A 24,425-nucleotide genomic window follows, 5' to 3' on the forward strand; every position below is an offset into this window, starting at 1 on the left:
TGGCTTCCAGGATATAGGTTACACCACCACTATTTCCATGCCAAATATCACCATTAAATTAAAAACTGAAAAAAAATACCATGCGGACCCTCCATATCTTTTCCTATTTATAACCAAAATCTTTACACTTTGACAATAACCAGGAAACAGCATAAAAATGCTATTTGAGGATATTTATCAATGAATACATATTCTAAATTATTACCGTCTATCTAAATTTGTCAAATGTGGAAAATATTTTAGAAGTCGTCAAGTGAAACCTAAACATAGAAGCTAATTTCTAGTAAGCAAATGCATATAAATGATCTATGGCAATCACAAAAATCTAACACATTTCCTGATCTGCATGATTTAGAATATTAGTCAATTACATGCACACACACAAAGAATGTCAGTTGGAATGGAATCAGTCATTTCTTTTGTCTAACTACCTACCAACCCAAATCTTGCTGAAAATAAAAATATTAAAGTAATTCCACTTAATATTTCTTTCTTCTCAATAGGTTGCCAAAACTATCTGCAGGTTTCAGTACAGAGAAAAGGTATGAATTCATATTTTTAAACTGTTAGGAACTAGAATGGAAAAAAACCTCCAAACAGATGTTGTATGTTTGATCTGGTTCAACAATTTCAGGCTATATTTGAATTTCCTTGTCATCTGAACAAACTCAGAGTCTTTTCTTAAAAAGCTTTGCTACAGAGTTCTAGATTCTGTAGGAAAAAAAAAGAGATGGGTTTAGCAAATTACACACACATTGTTCTGTTCAAGGGTTTGATTTACTTAAAATCTATTCAGTGAAAAGTTAAACAATTAATATCAACAATAATAAAGAGACCTTACCAACTATTTCCATGTTTTAAAACTGCTTTTCAAGTTTCATCCTAAAAATAACTATCATAATCTTTCAGAGTAGGTAGGTTGTGGTGACTTACATGGAGAAAATTTATTAACTAAAGAGAAAGGCAGTAAGCACATGCACAAAGAAGCATATCATAGTCGATGAGCAGTTAATAATTTCTCATCACCAATTCTGAAGTCCAGTCACGTGCTGAAAATAGTATCAGCATGTCAGGTGTCCCATTTCTGTTAGTCACAGAAAAGCTGACAGGAGAACAAATGCTTAGGATCCACTGAAACACGACTTCAGACAATGAGATATAGATCTATGGTTAAAAATCTAGCAGCAAACAATCCACCTTAAGCAACTATCACAATAAAACTAGGAGGATAAAACAGATTATAAAGGACAGCGATCACGTATTTTGTAAACCTAAGTGGTGAGTAAGAATGTCTTCATATTATTAAAATCCCAGCTTAATGTATAAAAACCATAGTACAGAAAAAACTGGTATATGAATATACCTCAATTTCTCTTGTAAGGGATACACCCTCATTAATATCTGCATGTTCTCCTTCCTTTGCTGCTCCTTACTAAACTTTAAGAAATATGACTCTTCTTAAAAACTTCTCCAATCCCAGTAGTTGTTTTAGCTGGATTCTAGTCAGCACACCCTTTCATCTCTCCTTTCCAACCCCTGTAACATAGACTGTAAAAAGACATGCATCTGTAAAAAGGCAGATGCATTTTTCCCTGTTATTCAAGCACAACACGGGCACTTCCTTTTTTAGTGACTATTTAAATGATCTTAAAGAAGACGGATACAATATTTATTTATATAAGACAGGAGAAAAAAGACAAATGTTTCATAATTAAATGTAATCTGTGATCTTTTTAGGCTCTTTGATCAGGTAAAAGATGGTCATGAAGGACATTACTGGGACAACCAACAGAATGTGTACATGAACTGTATGTTACATATTAGGTAAGTCTAACAAATCTGAATTTGGTAGCTATACTATTTTTACATAGTAGGAAATATATGCTAAAGTATTTGGGGATGAATGAACATGATGATATCTGCAAGTTACTCTTAAATGGTATGTTAGGGTGATAAAGCAAGTGTGACTAAATGCTAACAAATGTCAAATCTGTTAAGATTACTGAAATGCTTTTGTACAGCTGACTCTTGAACAATATGGATTTGAACTGTGTGGGTTCACTTAATATGTGGATTTTTCCAATAGTCATACTACAGCACTACACAGTCTAAGGTTGGCTGAATCCATGTATACAAAACCACAGATATGGAGGAACTCTGTGGCTATGGAGAGCTGACTATTAAGTTACATAGGAATTTTCAGGCATAGAAGGTTGGTTACCCCCTTATCCCTGCATTAAGGGTCAATAGTATTATTCTTGTAATTTTCCTGTAAACTTGAAATTTTTTCAAAATAGAGATTCAAACATTTTCCCTTCTTTTTGGGTAAAAATTAATATTCTTGGAATCTTTTAGTCTCTAAGACCACTTATCTTCTTCAAAGGTTCCCTCATTCTCTAAATGTAGATAGTGTTGCCCAAGGCCTGTCCTCCTGGCCTGCCCCCTTTCCACTACTCTGCTCCTAGAAAACATGAGCCTTTCCTAAAGCCTGAATTCTAGAATAAAACAATAATATAAACTAAGAAACAAATAAATAAAAGATCCTTCAATCTCTTCTAGCCTTAACTTCTCCACCAATCTGCAGGTTTGCAGCTAGAGCTGCACCCTGAATATTTCCACCTTGACGTTCCACTGGCTCTTGAGCTCAAAGCAAAATCTCATTACTATTTTCTTCTTCCCAAACCAATAATTTCACTAATACTAGTAATGATACCACTATTCCTTCAGTTAGGTCTGGCAAAGTCAAATTTGACTGTTTCCCTGTCATACCTAATCAGTAGCAGAATTCTTTAATTCTAACCTTCTGATATCCATTCTTTCATCAACCTTTCCTTTCATAAGTGCGAGCGCACCAAGTCACTTCAGCCTTGTCTCTTTGCAGCCCTATAGACTGTAGCCCACCAGGCTCCTCTGTCCATGGGATTCTCCAGGCAAGAATACTGGAGTGGATTGCCATTACCTTCTCCAGGGCATCTTCCCAACCCAGGGATCAAACCTATGTCTCTAATATCTCTGGCATTGGCAGGCAGGCTCTTTATTGCTAGCGCCACCTAGGAAACCCCTTTGTTCATCTCTATTGCCTAATTCAGACCTTGATCACCTTCCTAATATCTTTGATCTCTAACGAATCTACCATCTTTTCTCTGTCATCTTCAAATGTTTTACGCACCAATCAAATTTAACCATCCTTACCATATACTTCCACAGTGGTTCACAGCATTTCCTCTAACCGCAATGTGCCTCCTCAGTCCTTTAACTCTGCATGACCAAATTCTGGGGCTTCCCAGGTAACTCAATGGTAAAGGATTTCCCTTCAATGCAGATCTACCCAGGGTTTGATCCCTAGGTCAGGAAGATCCCCTTGAGAAGGAAATGGCAACTTGCCCCAGTATTCTTGCCTGGAGGAGCCTGGCAGGCTGTATAGTCCATAGGGTCACAAAGAGTCAGACACAACTGAAGGAAGCAACTAAGCATGCCCGCACAACTGAATTCTACTCAATCACTGGTTTCCCAATTTGTGGCCACAACTTAATTGCCTCTGACATGGGAAATCTGTCCCAATAGGGAAAGAATTTTATTAACCTCCCATTAACCTTCCAATGGTCTGTTAAGCCTCCATTCCTTAAATAAATACACAGCTCTTTGAGGTTTTCTAAAACTAATGGGCAACAAAGACAAAACAAAATGAAGCAGATCAACTTCAAAACTTTTCTTACCTCTTTTCTTTCTTTAGAACTAAGCGGCACAATAATACTCTGCACAGTAGGGATTTTAAAAGTAACTGGCTCTTAACCTCAAACATTCCTAACAGCCAGGAAGACCGCTTTATTATTTCTAGTGATGGCAGGGCTATTTCCCAGAGGACCCATTTTCTTTCAGAAAATAAGCTCAAGTCTTCCTACTGAAATTCCCACCTGGCTGTCCAGGTGGAATATAAATTAGATTTTCTAGTTAGCTTTGTGTTTAGAGGAACCAGCCTACAGAAATGAAGTACAGTAGGTCTGTCACCATCTTTTCCTATTTATTCTAGTTATATAAATATTGCCTCACATTACATTAGCTTTTGTGGCAGGCCCGTCATCTGCTAAGCAGTAACTATAAAACGCAGCCAACTAGTGTATCTAGATACTTTTTACTCTACCTATTCAGCTAAGTTTCAACCTTCCTGAGTATACATACACGTTCTTTCACTTTCTGAATTTCTGCACATACTTTAGACGGTTACATTCACAAATGCTATCATCCAATAATAGCTATGACTTCCTGCTTTAATGTCATTTGAACATTTTATAAGCATGTTCTTAGGTTTTCATCTAACTCGGAGATCCAGTCCTAAAAAAGGTGACGTGCTAAGTCACTTTAGGTCATGTCCAACTCTTTGTGACCCCATGGACTACAGCCTGCCATGTTCCTCTATCCATGGGATACTCCAGGCAATACTGGAATGGGTTGCCATTCCCTCCTCCACGATCTTCTCGACCCAAGGACTGAACTCTTACGTCTCTTACGTCTCCTGCACTGGCAGGTGGGTTCTTTACCACTAGTGCCACCTGGGAAAAAGATGACAGGCTATTAAAAACTTCCTCTAATTTTTAGTATCTCTGATTATCCTCTACTAGATACCCTTAATTGGAATTGGTCAAAATACAATCAGATAATAAATTATATAAGTACTTAAGGTACAAATTATTAAGAAATGTATCGCATATGGTTAGACACAGTTTGGGCTCATATCCTCAAAGTACTTACAGTGTAATTATCAAGAGAGCACACTAACCAGTTACAATCTCTAACAAGTAGCCCACCATGGTTAATTCTTTGAAACTTGATTTTTTTCCATTTGGGTTAATAGATGGGTGTTAATGATGTCACCAAGCTTCCTGGAGGAGGACAGAACAAATTGTCTCATGGTTTAGTTTTGATTTACTCCTAACTTCAAAAGTGGAATCTCATAACCATAGGAAATGTTGGACACCTTTTCTAACACAAAATTTTTTGTTGTTGTTTTGTTGCTAAGTTATATTAGACTCTTTTGCCAACCCATGAACTGTAGCCCGCCAGGCTCTTCTGTCCATGGGATTTCCCAGGCAAGAATACTGGAGTGGTTGCCATTTCCTTCTCCAGGGAATCTTCCAACCCAGTGATCAAACCTGTATCTCCTAATTTGGCAGGCAGATTCTTTACCACTGAGCCACTTGGGATACTCCTAACACAAAATACTTGATGTTACTTAATAAGAACATTTTAATTCAACAATTTAGAAACCAGATATAAATAGAGAAAAGTAAATAATCACTATAAAGACTTAACTGAAATCATCAAGTAACCGAGTAAAAGACCCAAAGACTTATTCACTTTAAGCTAATAATTCATGTGTACTACTTTCCTTATTCATTTCTCTTTTAAATTTTGGTGCTGTCATAAGGAAGGACAAAAAGACTCAAGCAGATGGTGTACCTAGCCACTGTTACTTTAATTGTTTAACTACATTTTAAGTATTTTCTTCATTAAGGCAGAAACATTTCTAAGTGTTTATCAATAAGGATAAATCCTTACAAGCTACCTGATTTTTTTCTTTAGTCTACCTGAGGTAAAATCTCTTCCCTTTAGTACTCCTTTATCTTCCTGACTCGATATTTACAACAGGGTAAAAGTTGTTTGCTATAAATTCTTACCCTTAGCTTATGCACACAAAGGACTCCCAATGAGAGCCTATCCCCTAGTGATTATCAGGGCAACTTTCTAAACTAATCCTGTGATGCAACAAAGCAATGCCAATAATTAAGTTTGGAAAGTTGGTTTTTTAAAGAAGAAAAATAGAAGTCAAATTCTCAAGTTACTCTTCTGAAATGCCAACGGGCTAGGCTATCACTAAACACTGGCACAGGGCTTAAAAAGTGAAACCTGGAAGCTACATTATTCATTTTAATAAAACAGTCAATGCAATTAATTTGGGTTTCCTAAGAAAAAGTTGTATTATTTTAGCTACTAGAATCTACTGCTCTTTATTTGGTGATGGTTTCAGCTGACTGATCCCCTGAAGACTCTGCAAATGACAAATGGGAAAGACAGAAAATGATGGCACCTACAGGAAAAGGAAAAGGAAGGCTTGACAGGAGCTTTGACTTTAGTATAATAACTGAATAAAGCATTGGGTATCAACAGAAAGAGGAACTATCTAAATATAGGCAGAGGCAGACTGACACAAAGTCTCTCAGCTTGCTTAATTCTAATTTAAATAGTAGAGAAAACAAAAAGGCCATTAGATAGCTCTAAGTCAATGTGAGAAAGATATATCAGTACCTATATTTTGATTAAAGATAGTCTGCTAAAAGAATTCTAGGAAAAAAGATCCCAGTCTTCTGAGTAAGACAAACCCAAGGATCTTCAGATATCTAGGGCAGGTTTAATAAAAATTGGCACAGGGCTTAAAAGCTGCCCCTACCGAAAATGATTTCCAAGATTTCATAAACGGGAGCCTGAAATACCATATATATCCACACTGATAGACAAATTTATACCTCTTAGTGAGTAAATGATGTAAGGACTGTACAGCCCCTTAAATCCTTTAATGGATTCTATTTAATAATACCATCCTTAAAAAATACTGACTTGCCAAATTAGTAATACTTAAAAAAGCGTAAATTTATAATAGTCAAAAATGAACAAGGCAATAAGCTGAGATGTTTTTCAAAGCTTAACACACATTAATCTTCAACCTCTGTCTGCAATGAAAAAGAATAAACAGTCCCACAATACTTTACCAGGTATTAAACTCCTAAAAAGTTTATAGATATCTGCCAATTGAAGCTGTAGATGCTTAGAACTAACAAAGCCAGCCACTACTCCTCTTCTCAACTGAAAATTAAACTAGATGAAAAGCTAAAAGGAAACAGCTAGTCAGTTTCCATGGGGTTGAGTTTATCATCTTAGTAACAACATGTCAATTTACAGTGAAGAATGGCTGATCTAGAATAAAATTCTGATTATATTTTGGCACTAATACACTATAGACAACTATCCAAGTATCCATTACACTTCTGTGGCTCTGGACAAAAGAGGCTCCAAGGAGAAGAGAAAATATTTTCAACCCATGAGAAACTATAGATATAGCAACTTGCCTCACTTCTGATACCTTAAATATTTCTAGGATCTAAAAAAGAAAACAGATGTATTTAGCGGTAACAGATGATGAGGAGGCAACTTGTATGGCTGCTTTATAATGAAAAGAAATCTTTTAATTAGATCTAAATTATAAAAAGTGAAGTTTAAACCTTTCTACATCATTTTGATGAAAATAATAGGTATTATTCATATTGCTATCATGGTAGCTCATGAAAGTTAGCTATTTCAAATAAATTATCATATATCTAAAAAACATTTTATAACATTTCTAAGAAGAGTGTGATTTTTCCTTTCTAAAGTACTCACCCTGGCTACATTGGTAAGCCATCTGAATGATTAAAACTTCATGCTGTTTCATGCCACAATTTACATTTATGTCTTGATATTGCTATAGCTGTACAATTTAAAAATTGAATCTATAAATACAGCACTATACATTATAAACTTCTTGTTCTATAAGCAACCATTTTAAAACATTTTCAGTTAAGTAAGGAACACATTATCAAAAAGATAGTTTGTTAGAAAATATCCTGAGTGATACAGTAAATCAAGCCTAAGAATTAAAAGACTGTACAGACCATGTCTTAGCATGACATGTACATGCACGCAGCAATACTTTATTCTAATGAGAGATGGAGTTCAGTCCATGAGTGTTATCCAAACTATGCCAAAGGACACAAATGTGCTGCCAGGCAGAGTTAAAAGAATCTAACAAAGCTTTGTGTGAATTTTAAAAACATTGTTTGCACTCAACTTCTGTTAATTAGACACAGATTGATGGAGTGCTAATAAATATTCAGCAAAATAAGTGAACAGAGCATATACTATCTAAATGTGTATTAAGCAGAAAGATAAACCAAAGTATCTCTTGCCATATGTGAAATCCAAGACTTCAGTCTATACTTTAAAAAGTTACAAAAAAAATTTATACAACATTTCTGTGAGAAAAACTATTTTAGGGGTTTATACAACTGTAATCAGATATAGTGAATTCTAGTAAATAAGCTTAAGGTTAAACTTTCTTGCCAAGAATTAAACGATTGCTACTTTAATACCTTAGTCTTTTCCCTTCCCCAATTTCTTAGCACGAAATAACATTCTGCTTTGAGTCACTGAGGCTTTTTAGAGAGAAATGATATAAAACAGCATAAAGTTAACTGTAGGTTTTTTTTAATAGAACATATTTTTATATTAAACACACATGGGTAAGGGGATATTTCATGTAATAAAATCCAGTAGAGTAAGCCCTTCAAAAATTTAAAGTGCAAAAAAGTATGTTCATATTCTATTTAAAATACATATTGTCCTTTTGGTTTATTTTGCTGCTTTATCTCATGCTAGATACCACGTGATTTCCCCCCCACCATATAAAGATCAGTTTTAACGATGAGAAACTGTACAAAGCAATTCATGCATACACTGTTGCATGTATGCATTTTATATGCAAGTATTCATACCTATCCCAGAGGTTCTTTGATTCCTGAACCGTGTTCAAATGGAACGCTTGGTAGAAAGCAGTTGAAGGATTCCTGTGAGACCCAAGAATCAAATGGAAATGAAGTTGAGAAAGTACAGTAAAATCACTACTTTTCAAAAAAAGAAGGAATATTTTAAATTTCTAACACAGTGCAACCACTTTAATAAAAAAAAAACAACCCACATTAGCTTGATTAAAAACATTTCAAAAGAATTTAAAAGCTGGACAAAATCCAGCAGACCCCAACAACAATGGAGGAAAAGAATGGGACAATACAGATAAAATTAAATACTAACTAGCATCCAGTTGTGTGTGTGTGTGTTTATATGCCTATGAGCATGATCAATTCGTAGCTTAATCAGCAACTATTTTTTATCAGATGCCTTTATAAATCCCTACACATGTCAACAGTTTAACAAAGCTGTTCTTAGGTATAGTGTTCACATAAAATAAATTAAACCTTCATAATATAAAAATTCTTCACAGGACCGACTTGATAGGATTTGATGGTGACCAAGTTCTTTTCTTGGTTGAACTCTGCACAACTTCCACCTTCAGAGTCCATTTATGTATGGTTTCCCTGGGTTAAGACAAAAAATGATGCTGCAACTAGAGGGGAGCTTTCTAATTTCTCACATTTGTACAGTGTCCCCTTAAGGGGTAAGAGCTTATACGCCTTCATCACCATCCAGTTCTACTAATTCCCTGGAGAAATATTCCCTAGGGCTATCCTACAGAATCTTGACGGGACAAGCTCCCAGCATGCTTGTTTCACTTCACATCTCAGAAGTTGTTTCTCAGGTGACTGCGAGTTTCTCTGCCACCCCAGCATATGTGCAGTACCCCCAGCTCCCAATCTGCACACCTGCCATGCCACTTCCATAATTCCCGATGCATGCTGTAGCAGAGACACAGCAGCAAGCTAAGACTAAGCAAGCTAAGTGCTGATTACATACCAGACTCTGTTCTAAGTGCTTTACATTTATTAACTCAATACTACAACAGTCTTAAGAGGTAGGTGCTATTTTTATTCCCATTTCATGGACATGGGAACTGGATCAGAGAGAAGAACCTGATGAATGTCACAAAGCTAGTTAAGTGGCAATCTGGTCCCAGAATTTATACTCAAACTACTATGCTAAGCATACAGCAGAGTTAAATTTTAATCTTTCTAGGTCTGTCTCTTTATCAGTTAAATGGTGATATTACCAGTTAGCCTTGCAGGGTGGTTCAAGAACTGAGACTATATATAAAGTTCCTGGCATTCTGTCAATGCTCAGTAAGTGACAGCTATTATCTTTATCATCAAAATGAACTTCAGATACAACAGGGAAATTCTAAGATCCTAACTAGTGCCTTAGGAGAGTCTGAAGTATTATTAGTACAATAAGAAAAACTATTTCCAAGTTCTACTGGAATAACAACCAAGTATCAACAAGTATCACTGATCATCAAATAAAACATTCAATAGTATTCCATGATTACAAAATTCAAGTTAAGATACATTATCTGCTGAATTAAAAAAAAAAAAAAAAACCATTTTAAATTTTAACCAGAAGGCACCTTTCAGATGATCCCAAACTAAGAAAGGCAGACAGACACTAGATGCCAGCATGTCACCAGTTCAACTGTTTGATTAATTAGGAGTCTTCAGTATGTGTTCTTTTCGCTTTCCCTACTTTAACTCCTTTCTATTCTTTTTACTATTTCTGCACTTTTCTCTTGACTAAATCCAAGGCAATTGAAGGCACTGAGTAAACTGACTAATATCAAGAAAGAATTAAGAAGTTGCTATTGTTTAATAACTTGCACCCTCTCTAGATGTATTTACCATGGCTCTTTTTTTTTCCACTGTACTTAGAAAATCTGTCTGCCAAATTAAATGAAAGCCAACTAAACCAACTGAAAACTCAATTTGGCTTTCTTTAGCAGTCTCACCCAAGAGCATATGGGAACAAATTTGCTATTCACACAGGTCTGTTTGGAGACCTTGGGTTTAAAATAAACAAAGTGACACAAAGAGGAAGGTAGTAAATACAAGAAAATAACAAAGAGTAAACTTAAAAGTTACCGTGTAAGTCTGGAATTAAAAATTCATTAAAGAACATGTACAATATATTTTTAAGGGTGATATACTTTAAAAGACCATTAGATCCCAATTTTGGAAAAATATAAACATATATATTTAATTTAAATTAAATCCAAATGCAAATAAATTAGTTTTAAATGAAGTCACAAGACTTTAGTTATGAAATTCCAGCATTTTAGCACAGATACTAATAATGAAATGTTTCTCATAAGTCAAAGGCAGAAGCGTAAAAGAATATATCTGCAGTTAAGATGTGTATCCTGGGGGCAAGAAAGAAAAAATCTGTGAAATACAATACTATAAATGTACTTAGTCTTTAGAACATGTCAACAAAAACATTTAGGTTGCAAGAGCTGGCAGTTAACAATTCCTTTTTACATATATATTCGAAATAAATAAGCCATATGGATTTATATAATCTACGCAGTATAAAAATTTTTAAATAGCTGAGATTCCAGGGATAAACATTTAGATAGTCTTAAAAATATGAAATTTTTGGTTTCTGGAATACTTAAGCTGGGATGTTATCCATACACGGAGAGCTTTTTAGCAAACAGCAACAATTAATCTCAAAACACTGATTAGCAGGCACAGATTAAAGGAGTCAAGTCTATGAAACCTAGTTGATGGCGAATTTCAAAAGGGCCATTTGTAATACTGAAGGGTCAGATCAAAGACTTTTGTTTTGGAATGGCATAAAATTGAGGAAATCAAGAGTCCAAGGAAAACACTGTTAATGCGGAGCATTTCAAGTTTATAGTCTATGATATTTGAAGGCATCAAGAAGCAATTGATATTAAAAATTTGTTAGAAATACTAAATTTTTTGGAGATTTGGACACAGATGCTCTTCTGCTCAAGAAATAAAATTTGAAACCACTTTTCTAACATATTTGATGTCAATGTAAACTAAATATAAAGTATTTATATATAAATATAAGATACTAATTTAAATATAAAGCTAAAGAAGCACTTCTTCAAAGACTGAGGTGTGGCTTACTCTCAATTTATTTCAGCCTGCTACAGGAAAACATTGTTTTCCTATTTGTAAAAAAATTTCAAAACCAACAGACAATAAACATTCTCTCTGAGTTTATATACTGAGTAGTCTGTCATGATAATTATCAAGTACATGAATGTAATACCTGAGAAAGTAAGTTAAATGTCACGTATGTCTACCTGCTAAACTAAGATACTATCTCTGTAGGGTTGCCAACTATAATGGCAAGAAAAAACATATGTACCTCAACTTTAGAAATCTCTAAATAGAAACCAGGGAAACACAGTAAGCAAAGGAACAAGGGCCATCTCTCCAACATTATAATCTACAAACTTTAAATGATTTTAAAAACATTCTTTAGGTAAAAGGTTACAACACAACAGATCAGTGTCTACAGATGCTTTTCCTTTATCCTATCTCATAGCCAGGAAAGTAATAAAATTAACCCTGGGAATATCCAAGAGCTGGCTATGGAGTCTGAAAGCCTGAATCTGAACTATGCCTTGTTTGACTTAACAGCTATGTGACTCAAATCCTCAGTTTCCTTAATCCATAAAAAGAGGGAGAAAAACAGTCACTACAATCACTGAAAAGATGAAATGAGATTATGTATACATAGGCTCTAAAACAAGCCTGGTCTGTGTTTAATACAGGGTTATGATTTCTAGATATGTTATATAAAAATCAACTTTTGGTAGAGTATATTAACATATACCAAATAGTTTACCATTATTAAGGTACTACTGGGGCAAACAGAATACTTAAGGCAAGCAGAATGCATGAACCTGGAGCCAGGTAGATACCAAGTTATTTAGTCCATTCTATTGGAGAATTTGACCTCTGGGATTCAGATCTCCCCCAGGATTTCCTTATATACAACTTTATCACAAGATTTTAATTAAAAATACAATAATCACTATAAAAGGGTATTGAAATGGTTCCAAGATACATACTACTTAAACAATAAAAGCTTCAAGAAACTTCAAGAACAGCAATCACAAACTTAAATGGTAAAAATCTCAATTTCTTTCTGTGACATTTAAGCCCTTAAACATTCTGGTTACTGTCAAATTAATCACATCATGTTCCACATCGGACAGTCTTACTCTTCCACATTGTTACACAAAACTGCCCTCCTACTTGGAAAATCATCTGCTTCTTTCATCAGTGACCCAATCTGAGTGACTCTTAAGATTCAGTTCAAAGAGTTAGCTTCCATAGAATGCAAAACTAATAATGGGTTGCTTCTGAGGACAGAAATTGGGTAGAAGAACAGAGGTGGCAGAAAGGCTTTCAATTTATACTTGCATATTTTGAATTTTAAACTGTATAAATATATTACCTATGCAGAGAATAATTTAAACAGAAATCAGTCTAACTATTCCCTCCCTACACAAATCTGACTTGATGTCCTAAACTGTTCGCATTAATAACTTAAATATTCCATCACAGCCTACAATGAAGTATACAATTGCTAATTGTTTCCATAAATCCCGATATCTTAAAGGAGAAGATAAGTCTTATTTCTGTATCTCAGTCTGTACTACTCAGAGAATGCAGAGAAAGCTGAATGACTGACATACTGCAAATGTTTTTCCTGGGCATTCAACTTGCTTACAGAGTATTTGTAAACTTCATTTTTTGGGTCACACATTAGTCTAAGGGCAGGAAAAGGGTTTTACCAAGAGGAAGGTTTAAGTTGGCAGCTCTCTCATAAATGGACTTAGGTAATCTTAAAGTCTGACCAAAGGCTCAGGAAAATGAGGAAAACCAAGAAAATTAAATGACTTGATCAAATAAATCAGCTAAATGGTGGAAAAGCCAGGATTAGAACACAAGTTTCTGAACCACTTATTATATCATGACTTTTTCTGGCCTGAACCAATGTCTCCTTTTCTCTAATTATATCCATGCCATGCAATTACATTTTTGGATCAAAACCGAAGACTCTTGGTTTCATCATCTTTAATGGTCACTCATGATATGCCATATGGTACATAACTAAACACACTATAGATTATTTGATCAAGAGCCCCCTCTCCTTTGTTTTCAAAAGCTAGGTAGACCATATAACATGGATTTGTTTTGGTTTACTTATAATACCAATTATTGAAACTGAATTCTAATTCTATTTTAGAAACCAGTCAGCCTTAAACTTTTGAGTATCCTTCATACACAGATTAAACAATTTACTTGTGTAACAATGAAGATGGATAGCCTAAATCTTTACCGATAACATTTAAAACACACTAGCATTATTTATAATATTGACAAATTAATCAGTTTCTCTTCTAGATATCTATATTCTTTAATCAGATTTTAGTAAGAGTTTATGGGAAAGGAGGCTTTAAGTAACTTAACATTTAGACTTCACTTATTTGTCTTGCCTACTATGATGAGTATAAATTATCAGGACGTTTACTAATTGTCTATGTCCATGGTGAACATTATTAACTCAATGATCTACAAAATTTTTACATAACCATCATATATAAATGTACAACTTAAAGAATATGAGTTCATTCTTTTTTAACAAAAGGTAGTTTGAGTACAAAAGACATAAAACTAAAACTAAAAACTTTAACCTGACTTGAGGCTTTAAATTTGAGTGGTAAGCAGTCCAAAGTAGCATAGATGAAATTTAATTCACCTGATTTAAAAATAGAACCAATCACATACTTTTTAGAGGTAGAGCAGATAATCAATATACCTTAATGTTACCAGTCAAATCTGAAGGGTATACATTAAAATATTATGAAAAATCATGAAATGATGTATAAGAATGATACAAATTACTGTTCCTAAATCTTTACACAGGAGTCCCAATTTTTACCCTAAGCAAAACCAGATTAAGAATATAACAAATACTGAATAATCTGGTGTGTTCAAGAATTATTCTGGTAAAGACCTAATTAATTATACAAATGATTCAGAATGCATATTCTTTGTGGAGGCAGAAATTTGTATTACATGATTTAAAAGAACAGCTTCAAATCATAAGACTACTGATTTAGTATAAAGAAAAAACTTAAGGGATTTATTACAATTCAGAAATTTTGCTACACATATCCCTTCAACACTGTCAACAATTAAGACTTCTTATTAAAAATCTGCTCTTCCCACTAATAAAAAGATTCCTTAGAACATTATTATTCAGGCTACATTTAACAAGATATACCTGTTTTTGTAAAGCCTCTCTTCTATTTAAGGAGTAATTCAATTAAGAAATAAACAGTATCTTTCTGGAAAAGGAAATACATACTGGTCTAAAACAATTATTAAAAGAAGAAATTAGACCACTGTTCCTTACTAGTAACATGGTATTGTTCCTATTCCTTTTGAGACCATATTTCATATTATTTCACTATATTTACTTCTGTCTTGGTTATCTGCTATTACTTCCTACTCCCTAAATCCCTCAGCTTCTACCATTTTAGGGAAAAAAAAGTCAAGACTCTTTTATACTCCCCTATCAAACCGTTCCTCAGGGAAGAGATTCATTTTGGTTTCTTTACCATCTGATTGGTGGGGCAGCTCTTTGTTACTAAAGGACTCTAGAGAGGACTCTAGAGCACCCTCTAACTTCTTCTGGTGCTGAGAAAGACTAAGTGTGTTAGTCACTCAGTCATGCCCGACTCTTTGCGACCCCATGGACTGCAGCCCACCAGGCTCCTCTGTCTTGAGATTTTCCAGGCAAGGATACTGGAGTGGGTTGCCATTTCCTTCTCCAGGGGATCTTCCCAACCCAGGGATCGAACCTGGGTCTCCTGCACTGCAGGCAGATTCTTTACCGACTGAATTACCAAGTACCAGGTCATAAATCTAGTATCATGTTTTATTATTTCCAAATTAGTGCTATCAAAATTCCCAAAGAACAGACTGGTCTTACATTTATTCTCATAAGGGAGAAAACATATACTCCATTACCAGTACTGAAAAAAAAAAGAAAAACTTCTCACTATAATTCAAAATACCCTCCATCACTTTCAAGAAAAAGACTGTTAATAAATGTTACTTGGCAATGTATCTTATCCACACACATAAAAGCCCTTATATTTTCTAAAAAAGCTAACCAACGTTCAGTCCATACAATTTAGTTCACAGAAACTTTTAAACAACTGTGTCACCGTGAATAAAAAAGGCTATATGCCTGCTGATAGAGTTCCTGGTTTTAAGAATTTCAGGCACTTTTTGATCACTGGCCTTTCTGGAAATGTATCATAATTTCCTTGACTTAGAGCCAGGTTTTATGACTAAAGCATACCAGTGAGGCACTCTGATGAATGCATCAGTATCAGTTTTTATACTAAATAACAATGTCACTCATATGATGTCAATCAAACTTTGATTACAAAATCCTCAGTAAGAGTACTCAGGCTAAGATGGTATCTAGTATGTGATTTAAACATCAACTATAAAGCCACAAGGCAAAATTCAATATTGATAAGGAACCATAAGCTCCCAAAGAAATACAGATTCAAGAAAGGAGCTTTCACTTTTAAAGACTAAATGCAGTTAAGTTTTTTCAGAGCTCTGGGAAGTTACTTACAGGTTTTTAAAACACAGATAAGAGTGACAGTTTTGCCTCCCGATACACATTTACTAATTCTCTTAAATGTCAAAAAAAAAAAAAAACTTCATTAAAAAAATTATATGTATATCTCATACACATATCTATATATACAACTATACAAACAAAATCTGTGTTTATAGCACATACCAGGACACACCACTTAACACTCACAATTTATACTCTTTTATCAGCAGTCATTAGCAAACTACACAAATAAAACTATTAACAAGATATAAAGATATCTGCCACTAGAGGATCCTTACAATCAGGTTTTCAACAGTCTTTTGGTTGCAGTTGACAGTTCACAATTGCAGCCATTCATGAGTTCCTGGAATGTGGCCTACAGAGTTCACATTGGGCAGTTATCTATGGAAAACGATCTATGGTGTATTCCTTTTCCAAAAGGGCCAGTAATATTTTGCACCTCCCCCTTTTACCATAGGAATCTGTTAAGTCTATAGGTAGGTTAAAATTTTTTTGTAACATTTACTGTAGATATGTCTACGAATTTTTTATGAATCATGCTTTCAACCACTATTATATCCTCCAGTTTACGCAAAATCAACTTAAATAATCTCAACAACTGACCATTAAGCTAGAATGATATACAATGTTATGCTAATTAACAATATAAGCTCAACAGGCAATGTCAACTGAGAACTTCAAGACTTTTCTTACTTGGCATACAAAACCATCAGCCCCTTTAAAGATATGAATAGTATATAAGGTCTGATTCTTTAAATTAAATGGTCTCAAAATGAGACAATATAGATCCTTGTATTAAGTAACAGAACCAGTATCTACTAGAGTGTTTAATATATTAACTTAAACCACCTGAATCTTTTTATCTTCCATTTTCCTTCCTTTTCTCAAAGAAATAGTGTTTACTGACATCTTAACGGCTTTTTAAAAGGCAAACATCTTTTAAAAAAATATTTAAGGATCTGAAATTTGTCAACCTATTAATAATTACTCAAGACCTCTCACACCAGTATTTTATTTACATCTGAATGACTGCAAATAAAACTGTATGAAGATTTTAATTAAAGGCAACTTAAAATCATATTAAAGATATTTAATGTGATTTTTTTAGTACTATCTCCTCAACAGTACTCATCTCAGTAATTTAAACATACCACTGGAAAAACTGTTATTTAATTTCACGCATACACCTTTAAAATGTGCTCTCTTTTACAAAGGCTTTCCATTAAAAAACAAATTTAAAAAGACCCCAAAACTATTTCTACTTAATGGATTTATTCCTTCACCAGGTGTGTTGGTCCAGTGACAAAACAGTCAAATGTGTAAGATTACATCTTGGAAACTGGCATGTTAAATTAGAAACCAATGGAAGACTATAGCAAAAATTAGAAATGCACATTTGATAAGCAATGAAGACTTTAAAGACTGGGTGGGGGAGGGAAGTGCCACATTTAAAATAGGAGGATACACACAGGAAAACCCCAGCACTGGTTAACTGTTAAAATTGATAAGAATACTGATAGAGTAGTATCTGTAATTCAGATAGTCATATGTTTGGAAATAAGATTCTTGAAATTACCAACTCTTTTAATAAAGAGAAGAAATAAATGCATCTTTGAGGTCATATCCTAAAGGATACAACCCAGAGTTCCCATTTATCAACAGATCTCTCTGCTTCATACCATATCATCACATTAAAGTTCTGGCAAATGTAACTGAAAAAAAACTGAGAGGTATGAAGGAGAGAAAAATACATTCAATTCACAGGTGTGCATGTGTTTTTGGGGTGCTAAGGGGCTGAGAAACCAGTCATTATTTCTTGAAGAGATATGAGGTGGAGGGATGTACAACACGAACAGAGAGGTAAGCAAATGATTATTTACCAACCCATCAAAAAATTGGCTTCTGGCAGCTAGAAAAGGGAAGATGCCTGCTGATTATTACCAAAGGTGAACAAATAAACTCAAGTGGCATTTCAGGTCTGCACCAATGTGTGAAAAGTGAAATATGGCAGAAAATGTAGAGAAGGATTTTTCTGAGTGGCTTGTGGAATCAGTCTTTATTTGGTAGTCCCATCCACATAAAATTTCTCAGTGATTAGTTGAGCTCACTTATGGACATGTGGTATTCTCTAAGGGTTCTCAAAAGATAGACACCTCACAAGCAAATCTCCTATAAAAAAAGATGAACTTTGAAGAGAGGATGAATTTCAGTGAGCATTTCAAACCCACAGAAGTATGTAACAAAAATACAAGGGTAATTCAAAATGAAAAGAATGTGAAGAAACTCAGAAGAAAATAAGAAGAAAAAGTTTTAACAGGTCTCACGTATTCTAATCAGAAATCTATAAAGGTACTTCTGATCCTTTACCACACGTAAAATTAAACCTTTCTCAAAACAAAAACCCGAGAAAATAAATTTCTAACTGTGAAGTACCTGAAACTTTCTCTGTGATTTTTAAATGTAATTTTTGGTAATAAGCTAGTTCTTTAAAATTTGCATTATATATACTAAGTCAAAATTTCATGTGACATTTCCTCAAAACCACTTAAAATCCTTATTAAATCATAACCAAACATCAACTGTAGTGGACTTGGTATGGCAATACACCAATCTGTCCTTGCACTGTTTAAAAAGCATCCCCCCTAAACAGAGGGAACCAGTTGTTAACGTTCATATTTTTACTATAAAATCACTCTAATATTTAAGAACTACAGCTTTCCCTTCTGTCAGAGTCTCACATCTCCCCTTTCTACAGTAAAAAGATTGATGGAAAATAAGAACATCTTTCCAATACACTTTCTGCCTTTAAAAAAAAAAAAAAAAAGCATCTTAAAAGAAGTCATTAGGAAGCCTCCTGACCTGTCCTCTTTTATTAAAGGGCTGAAGACAGGATCTCCAAAGCCGAATTTGACATTTCATCATTATCTCTCCACCCTTTCCAGATACACTAGAGATACCTTACATGGTTCTTTCTCTATTACAGGGCCTCCTGGTTTTCCAGAATGGGAAAGTCTTAACTCATTTTATGTCTCAGTCTCAGAACTCACACTGACAAAACACTCTCCCATTAAGTGTTCAAGTGTGATTGACATCTAATAAAGGGATAATCGTACGGGGCATAACCTACTAGCTATGACTTACAAATCGAGAAGATTAAACTAATATCCACCCTTTCGAATCAACAATGTTGCATTCCTATCCACTTTGGTGCTTATAAACAGCTATGACATCAATTCTATCATTTTTACATCAGTAATCTAAAACGAATGTCTTTTCAAGAACCGATAAATCAATTTTATTAAATACAAACTATCTTTTATATTTAGAAATGTTAAGGTCCTCAAATTGGAAAAAAGAAACAAAAGAATCTCCCACAGTTGCATCCTAAACTACAACGTTTGCTCAAGCATTCCCATCAAATATTTCAAATAAGATTTCCATACCTGTCTTCATCACCATCAACAGGAATAGCTATGCTGAATACAGAGGTGGCGAGACTGTTCATAGGTGTTAATTGAAGGGGATTTGCCAGGGCATCTGCAACAGGAGGCTTCACAACAGGCTTATTTTCAGCAATGAGAGAAAGTGGTGGTTGAGGTAGGGGTTCCGATTTTCTTCTAGTATCGTCAACTTGCCCGACTAAAGGCTGGGTCTGAGTCTGAAACTGGCTCAGGTCAGACTGCGGTAGACTCGTCGGGGCACTGGCTGTGCCAGGCGCTAAGGGCAGCCCCACGTGCTGGATGCTGCTGCCGCTCCTGCTGACCGGAGGCTGGCTGCAAAGCTGCGGCGCCTGGCCCAGGGGCGCGGGAACATTTGGCATAGTAACAGAAGTCGTCGACACACTAGGCACGCTGGGAGCGGGCGCGGCTGCAGGCACGTTGGCAACTCCGGGCACCACGGCAAGAGGACCGCCGGGCACGACCGACGGCGCGCCGCTGCCACCCATCTGCGGCAGAGGCGCGGCCTGCGGCTGCCCGACCCCGGCGGGAACCAGGCCCGATGGCGCCGTGCCTCCCACAGTAGCCGGGGGCACTCCGGCCGGCTGACCCTGCGCGGCCGGTCCTCCGGGCGCGGGGCCCGGCCCAGGGGCCACCGCTTCTCCGGGCAAGGAGGGCGCACCCATCATCTGCGCGCCAGTGGAGGCGGCGTTCTGGCCGGTGCCCGCGGGGAGACCGGCGGCCGCGGCCAGACCCGCTGCCGCGCCCGCCGAAGAGGGCTGCGCCGGGCTGGGCGGCTGCAGGCCGGCCACGTGCGGCTGCAGGTACTCACTCTGGCCGGCGGGCGGGACGGGCAGCAGATGGCCCGGCGGCATCTGAGGCTGAGAATACGCGAACTGCTGGGGCGGGGGCGCGGTGGCAGCGCCCACGGCCAGGCCGGGCTGCGCCAGGGTTACATTCGTCAGTGGCAGGCCCTGTCCGTTGGGCCCCGGGGGCCCGGCGCCCTGGGCCTGGCTGGGCGGCGGGGCTGCCAACCTCTGCGGCGGCGCGGCCGCGGCTCCCGGGAACAGCGGCAACGAAGCCGAGCTTGGAGCCACAGCCCCACCTACGGGCGGAGGCGGCGGCGGCGGCTGCGGCTGCCCAACGCCAAAACTCTGCGGCGGGGCCGGGGCGGGTTGGCTCATTTTCTCCGACTGGGGTAGCTGTGACACAGCAGTCAAGGAGCTGTCAGTTCCCGAGTCGGGCCCGTGCGCGCCTGGCATGGAGGCCACCACCACCACCACCGACCCTCCGGTGGCGCCCAGGCCGCTGTCCCGCTCCGCAGTCTGGTCAAAAGTATTGCTGTGCCTAATACAATCCCCGGACCGGGTCAGGACGCTGCTATCGGAATCCCGCTCATAGTATTCCATACACGTCCATCGGCCGCGTCTATAAGGCTCCCCGCTGCCGTGGTCCAGCTTGATCACGCGAAAACGCGAACTACAAGCGGTGGGGGGCTGTGATGAGGCGGCAGTTCCCGGCGTGGCGGACGGGCCTGTGACCGGGGGGGCGCCGGGGGCCCCCGAGGAGGGGGCTGAGGGGGCGGCCGGCGACAGGGTGCTGGTCAGCACCCCGGCCACGCTCCGGGCCGAAACGGCTCCTCCTCCGTTGGCCGGAGCGGCTGTCGCGGCCGCCAGCTGTCCGTCCAGGAGAAGGTTGGGGGAGACGGTTCCGGGAGTCTCGGCATCCCCAACATTGTTGAGTGTCTCTTCGGAGGAGCTGCGCTCGCAGACCTCCTCGGGGCCGTAATCCGTGGCCCGAGAAACGTCGAATATCTCGGAAGAAACGTCCTCCGTGCGTGACTCATCCGGGTCGTCCAGGCTCTCGGTGTCCTCGGTGATGCTAGTAGCCACCTGGGCCGTGGTGACACTGGTGATCTGGAAGCAGCTCTTCTTCTTGGCCGGCATCTTGGACATGGTGAGGAAGGCTGGAAGGGCAGAAGCACCCGGCTCCTCCGCGATCTTGCCGGAAACCAGGAAGGGCAGAACACTGGCCCCCAAAGACAAAGTCCGTGTCCGTGCTGGGGTCTGAGGCCCGCCGCTGTAAGAGTCACGGGCTGATCCGGGCGCCGGTCGCTCCGTGAGACATCCTCCTCCCGTTTCCTTATCCGAGTCGGTGTCTACCGCTCTGCCCCCGTCTCACTCGTGCGGCGGCTCCTCCTTCCTTCTCGCCTCCCGCAGTCGCGGGGCCTCAATTCAATCCCCCCAGTGGCGGCGAGACCACTATCCCAGGGGCGGGTCGGCTGCTTCCTCCTCGCGTCTTCGGGCCGCCGTGGTCAATCCAGCTCCGCGCGGTCAACAGGCCTAGGCTGGGGGTGGGAGTGGGAGGGCGAAGGGGAGGCGGCGGCGGCGTGAGGGGCGGTGCTGCCCCGCTCCGGCTCTTCGAACCAGTGCCGGCGTCAGCTCCGGGCTCTCGGACGCCGAGGGAAGCAGGAGTAGGAGTGGCGAGTCCGGAGCCAGGGATTCCTGATTCAGCCAGGAGCCGCGGGCGGGTGGCGGAGCTTCGGCGCGGGCGGGCGGCCCTCCCTCCCCGGCTCTAGCCGGAGCTCAGTCCCAGGGACATGTCGACTGTCTCAGGCGGAAACCTGCTCCGGGGGAGGGGAAAGCCGGCTCGGTCCTCCCCTATACAGGGGGAGCCACCCCCGCGAGCGGGCGGTGGCGGCGGTCTCGGCCTTCCCCTCGCGGCTCCTGAGAGAGTGAGGGGCGGCGGCCGGCAGGCCGGCAAGCGACGGCGCGCCGGCTGTGTGAGGTAGCTGCGGTAGCTTCTTCGACTCTTCCTCGATGCGCCCGGTTCGCAGGCCCTGTAGAAACTGAAATTCAAACTGCTGAAGCGGCGGCTGCAGCTCCCTCCCCTCGGCCAAGATGGGGCTGAAATGGCCGCGCCAGGGATGCTGGGAGGAGCAGCAGCCCCGCTGCCGCCGCCGCTGCCGACTAAAATGCCGCCGCTGCCGCAGCCACCGCCAGCGCCGCAGCCGCCGCCGTTCCGTGACGCACCGGCGTCGTGACGTCACCACCCCGCCCCCTCCGGTTTCCTGCAGAGTTTCGCGTGGAGGCTGGGGGGTAGTGGGCGGGGCTAAAGGTTAAAAACGGGGAGCGGTTTTTTTTTTTTAATTTAAAAAAATTTTTTTAATTTAAATTTGCCCTGTAGGTCTTTAAGAGTTGAAGAACTAAAGACTCTTAAATTCCAACTCTAGGAAAACTTACAGCCGCGCCAATTGAAGGTTTTTATATCGGTTTATTCGGAGACATTGGAAACTGGAGGTCATGTGCTTGCTGTGTCTAATGTTTAGCAAAATCTTAGTGAAAGAAGGCGATAGGAATGGAGGTTGGGGGATTTAGCTAGGATAAAGAGGGAGACGGCTGGAGGAACCGAATCACTTATAAAAAGCCTTTCCTGCAAATGAATGTTATCCACTATAGTCAGAAGAGTGAAATGTTGAGAGAAACGGGGAGGATTAACCAAGAATAGCAAGCCAGATTGAGTCAGAAAAAGGATCTTTCAGCCAGAAATTTTAGTGTCCAACAATGGCATCAGGAGATGGTTACTTGCCCAGGATGAGGTCAGTTTAAAAAAAGATTAGAGGTTACCAACATATTCCTAATTTTCTTGAGTTTGTTGTGATTCCAGCATCGAAGAGTTCGTTTAAACATCTTGAGACTGTTTTTACTTTCAGCATGAAATCAGCTTATGGGCTCCATAAATGTAGAACCTACTGCGTCAAATAGTTGTAGTTCTTTCTTTTGTTTATTCTGAAACTCTTAGAGCCAGAGTGTTAGATGGTTTGGATTGGGCCGTGAACAATCTGAGCAAGTTAGAAAGCACTCTTTCCTGTCCAGAAAGCAGCTATGCAAGTACTGGAGAATTTACCATCATTTAGTTACTCTCTGGCAAAAGAAAATGGTAACGTCATTCTTTTAAATAGTTGGAAAAAAAAAAAGGAAGGTGGCTCTTTGACACATTGTTTAGGTAAAATCTAAAGTGTCTTGATGGAATTCAAAGTTTAATATCTGTTACAGCTTTAGCAATCATATCATGACTGACATAAATCAAGGTAATTATTGTATTCAGTTCTCTAATCTTTGAAGAATAGAAATATTTTTTATTCCAAAGGATCTTTTGATAATTTAAAATTTCAGAGAACTGTTTAGGTCATTAGTTGAAAATAATATACAAGGATATGTCTATGTCATTAAACTTTAGGAGACATTGTGTATTTCAAACCAAATGACTGAGGTCAGGATGTGAAATAAGACAACATAATAAAATTCCTGCTTCTTAAGGGGGTGGGAGAGAGTAAAGGAACCAAGGGGTAACATAATGTTGCTATTGTGGCAAAAATAGCTAATGGAATGTTTCATTACTAAATCTGTAATTTCAGTAATTGTTAGACAGTTTTCCATCAATAAGTTAGATCAACTGGTTACATCAAATATAAGTTTATAAAAACTTCATTTTGGATTGATTTTCTAGATTGTTAAAAGTGAAGATCAATGGGTGATATTATGTGTGCAGCTTTTGGAAAAGTAAGTATTGTATGCCTGCTTGTCCAATTACGTTATCTTATTACAGCAACTTCATATATACATATATGTCTATCACTTCAGTTCAGTTGCTCATTTGTGTCCGACCCTTTGCGACCCCATGGACTGCAGCACGCCAGGCCTCCCTGTCCATCACCAACTCCCAGAGCTTACTCAGACT

General features: G+C 38.8%; 1 protein-coding gene across 4 annotated transcripts in view; it reads right to left on the minus strand.

The window, feature by feature from the left end:
• The window catches only part of TSC22D2 (TSC22 domain family member 2), a 45,793-nt gene extending 23,078 nt beyond the window's left edge, over window positions 1–22,715 (minus strand). The window contains exons 1-2 of one of the 4 annotated variants that reach the window (XR_011251112.1): window positions 19,692–21,721; window positions 8,583–8,654 (exon numbers count right to left, since the gene is read on the minus strand). Coding sequence is in view for 2 of the 4 variants with exons in the window: in XM_069562762.1 (XP_069418863.1) it covers window positions 8,583–8,654; window positions 19,692–21,640 (2,021 nt within the window). In the remaining 2 variants the exon portion in view is untranslated. Of the gene's footprint in view, window positions 1–8,582; window positions 8,655–19,691 lie in introns of all 4 variants that reach the window. The other 3 variants (XM_069562762.1, XR_011251113.1, XM_069562768.1) reach the window with 3 other exon arrangements.
• Between the last annotated feature and the right edge of the window lie 1,710 nt (window positions 22,716–24,425).

The sequence above is a fragment of the Ovis canadensis genome, chromosome 1 (genome assembly GCF_042477335.2).
Source record: "Ovis canadensis isolate MfBH-ARS-UI-01 breed Bighorn chromosome 1, ARS-UI_OviCan_v2, whole genome shotgun sequence".
NCBI classification, from domain to species: Eukaryota; Metazoa; Chordata; class Mammalia; order Artiodactyla; family Bovidae; genus Ovis; species Ovis canadensis.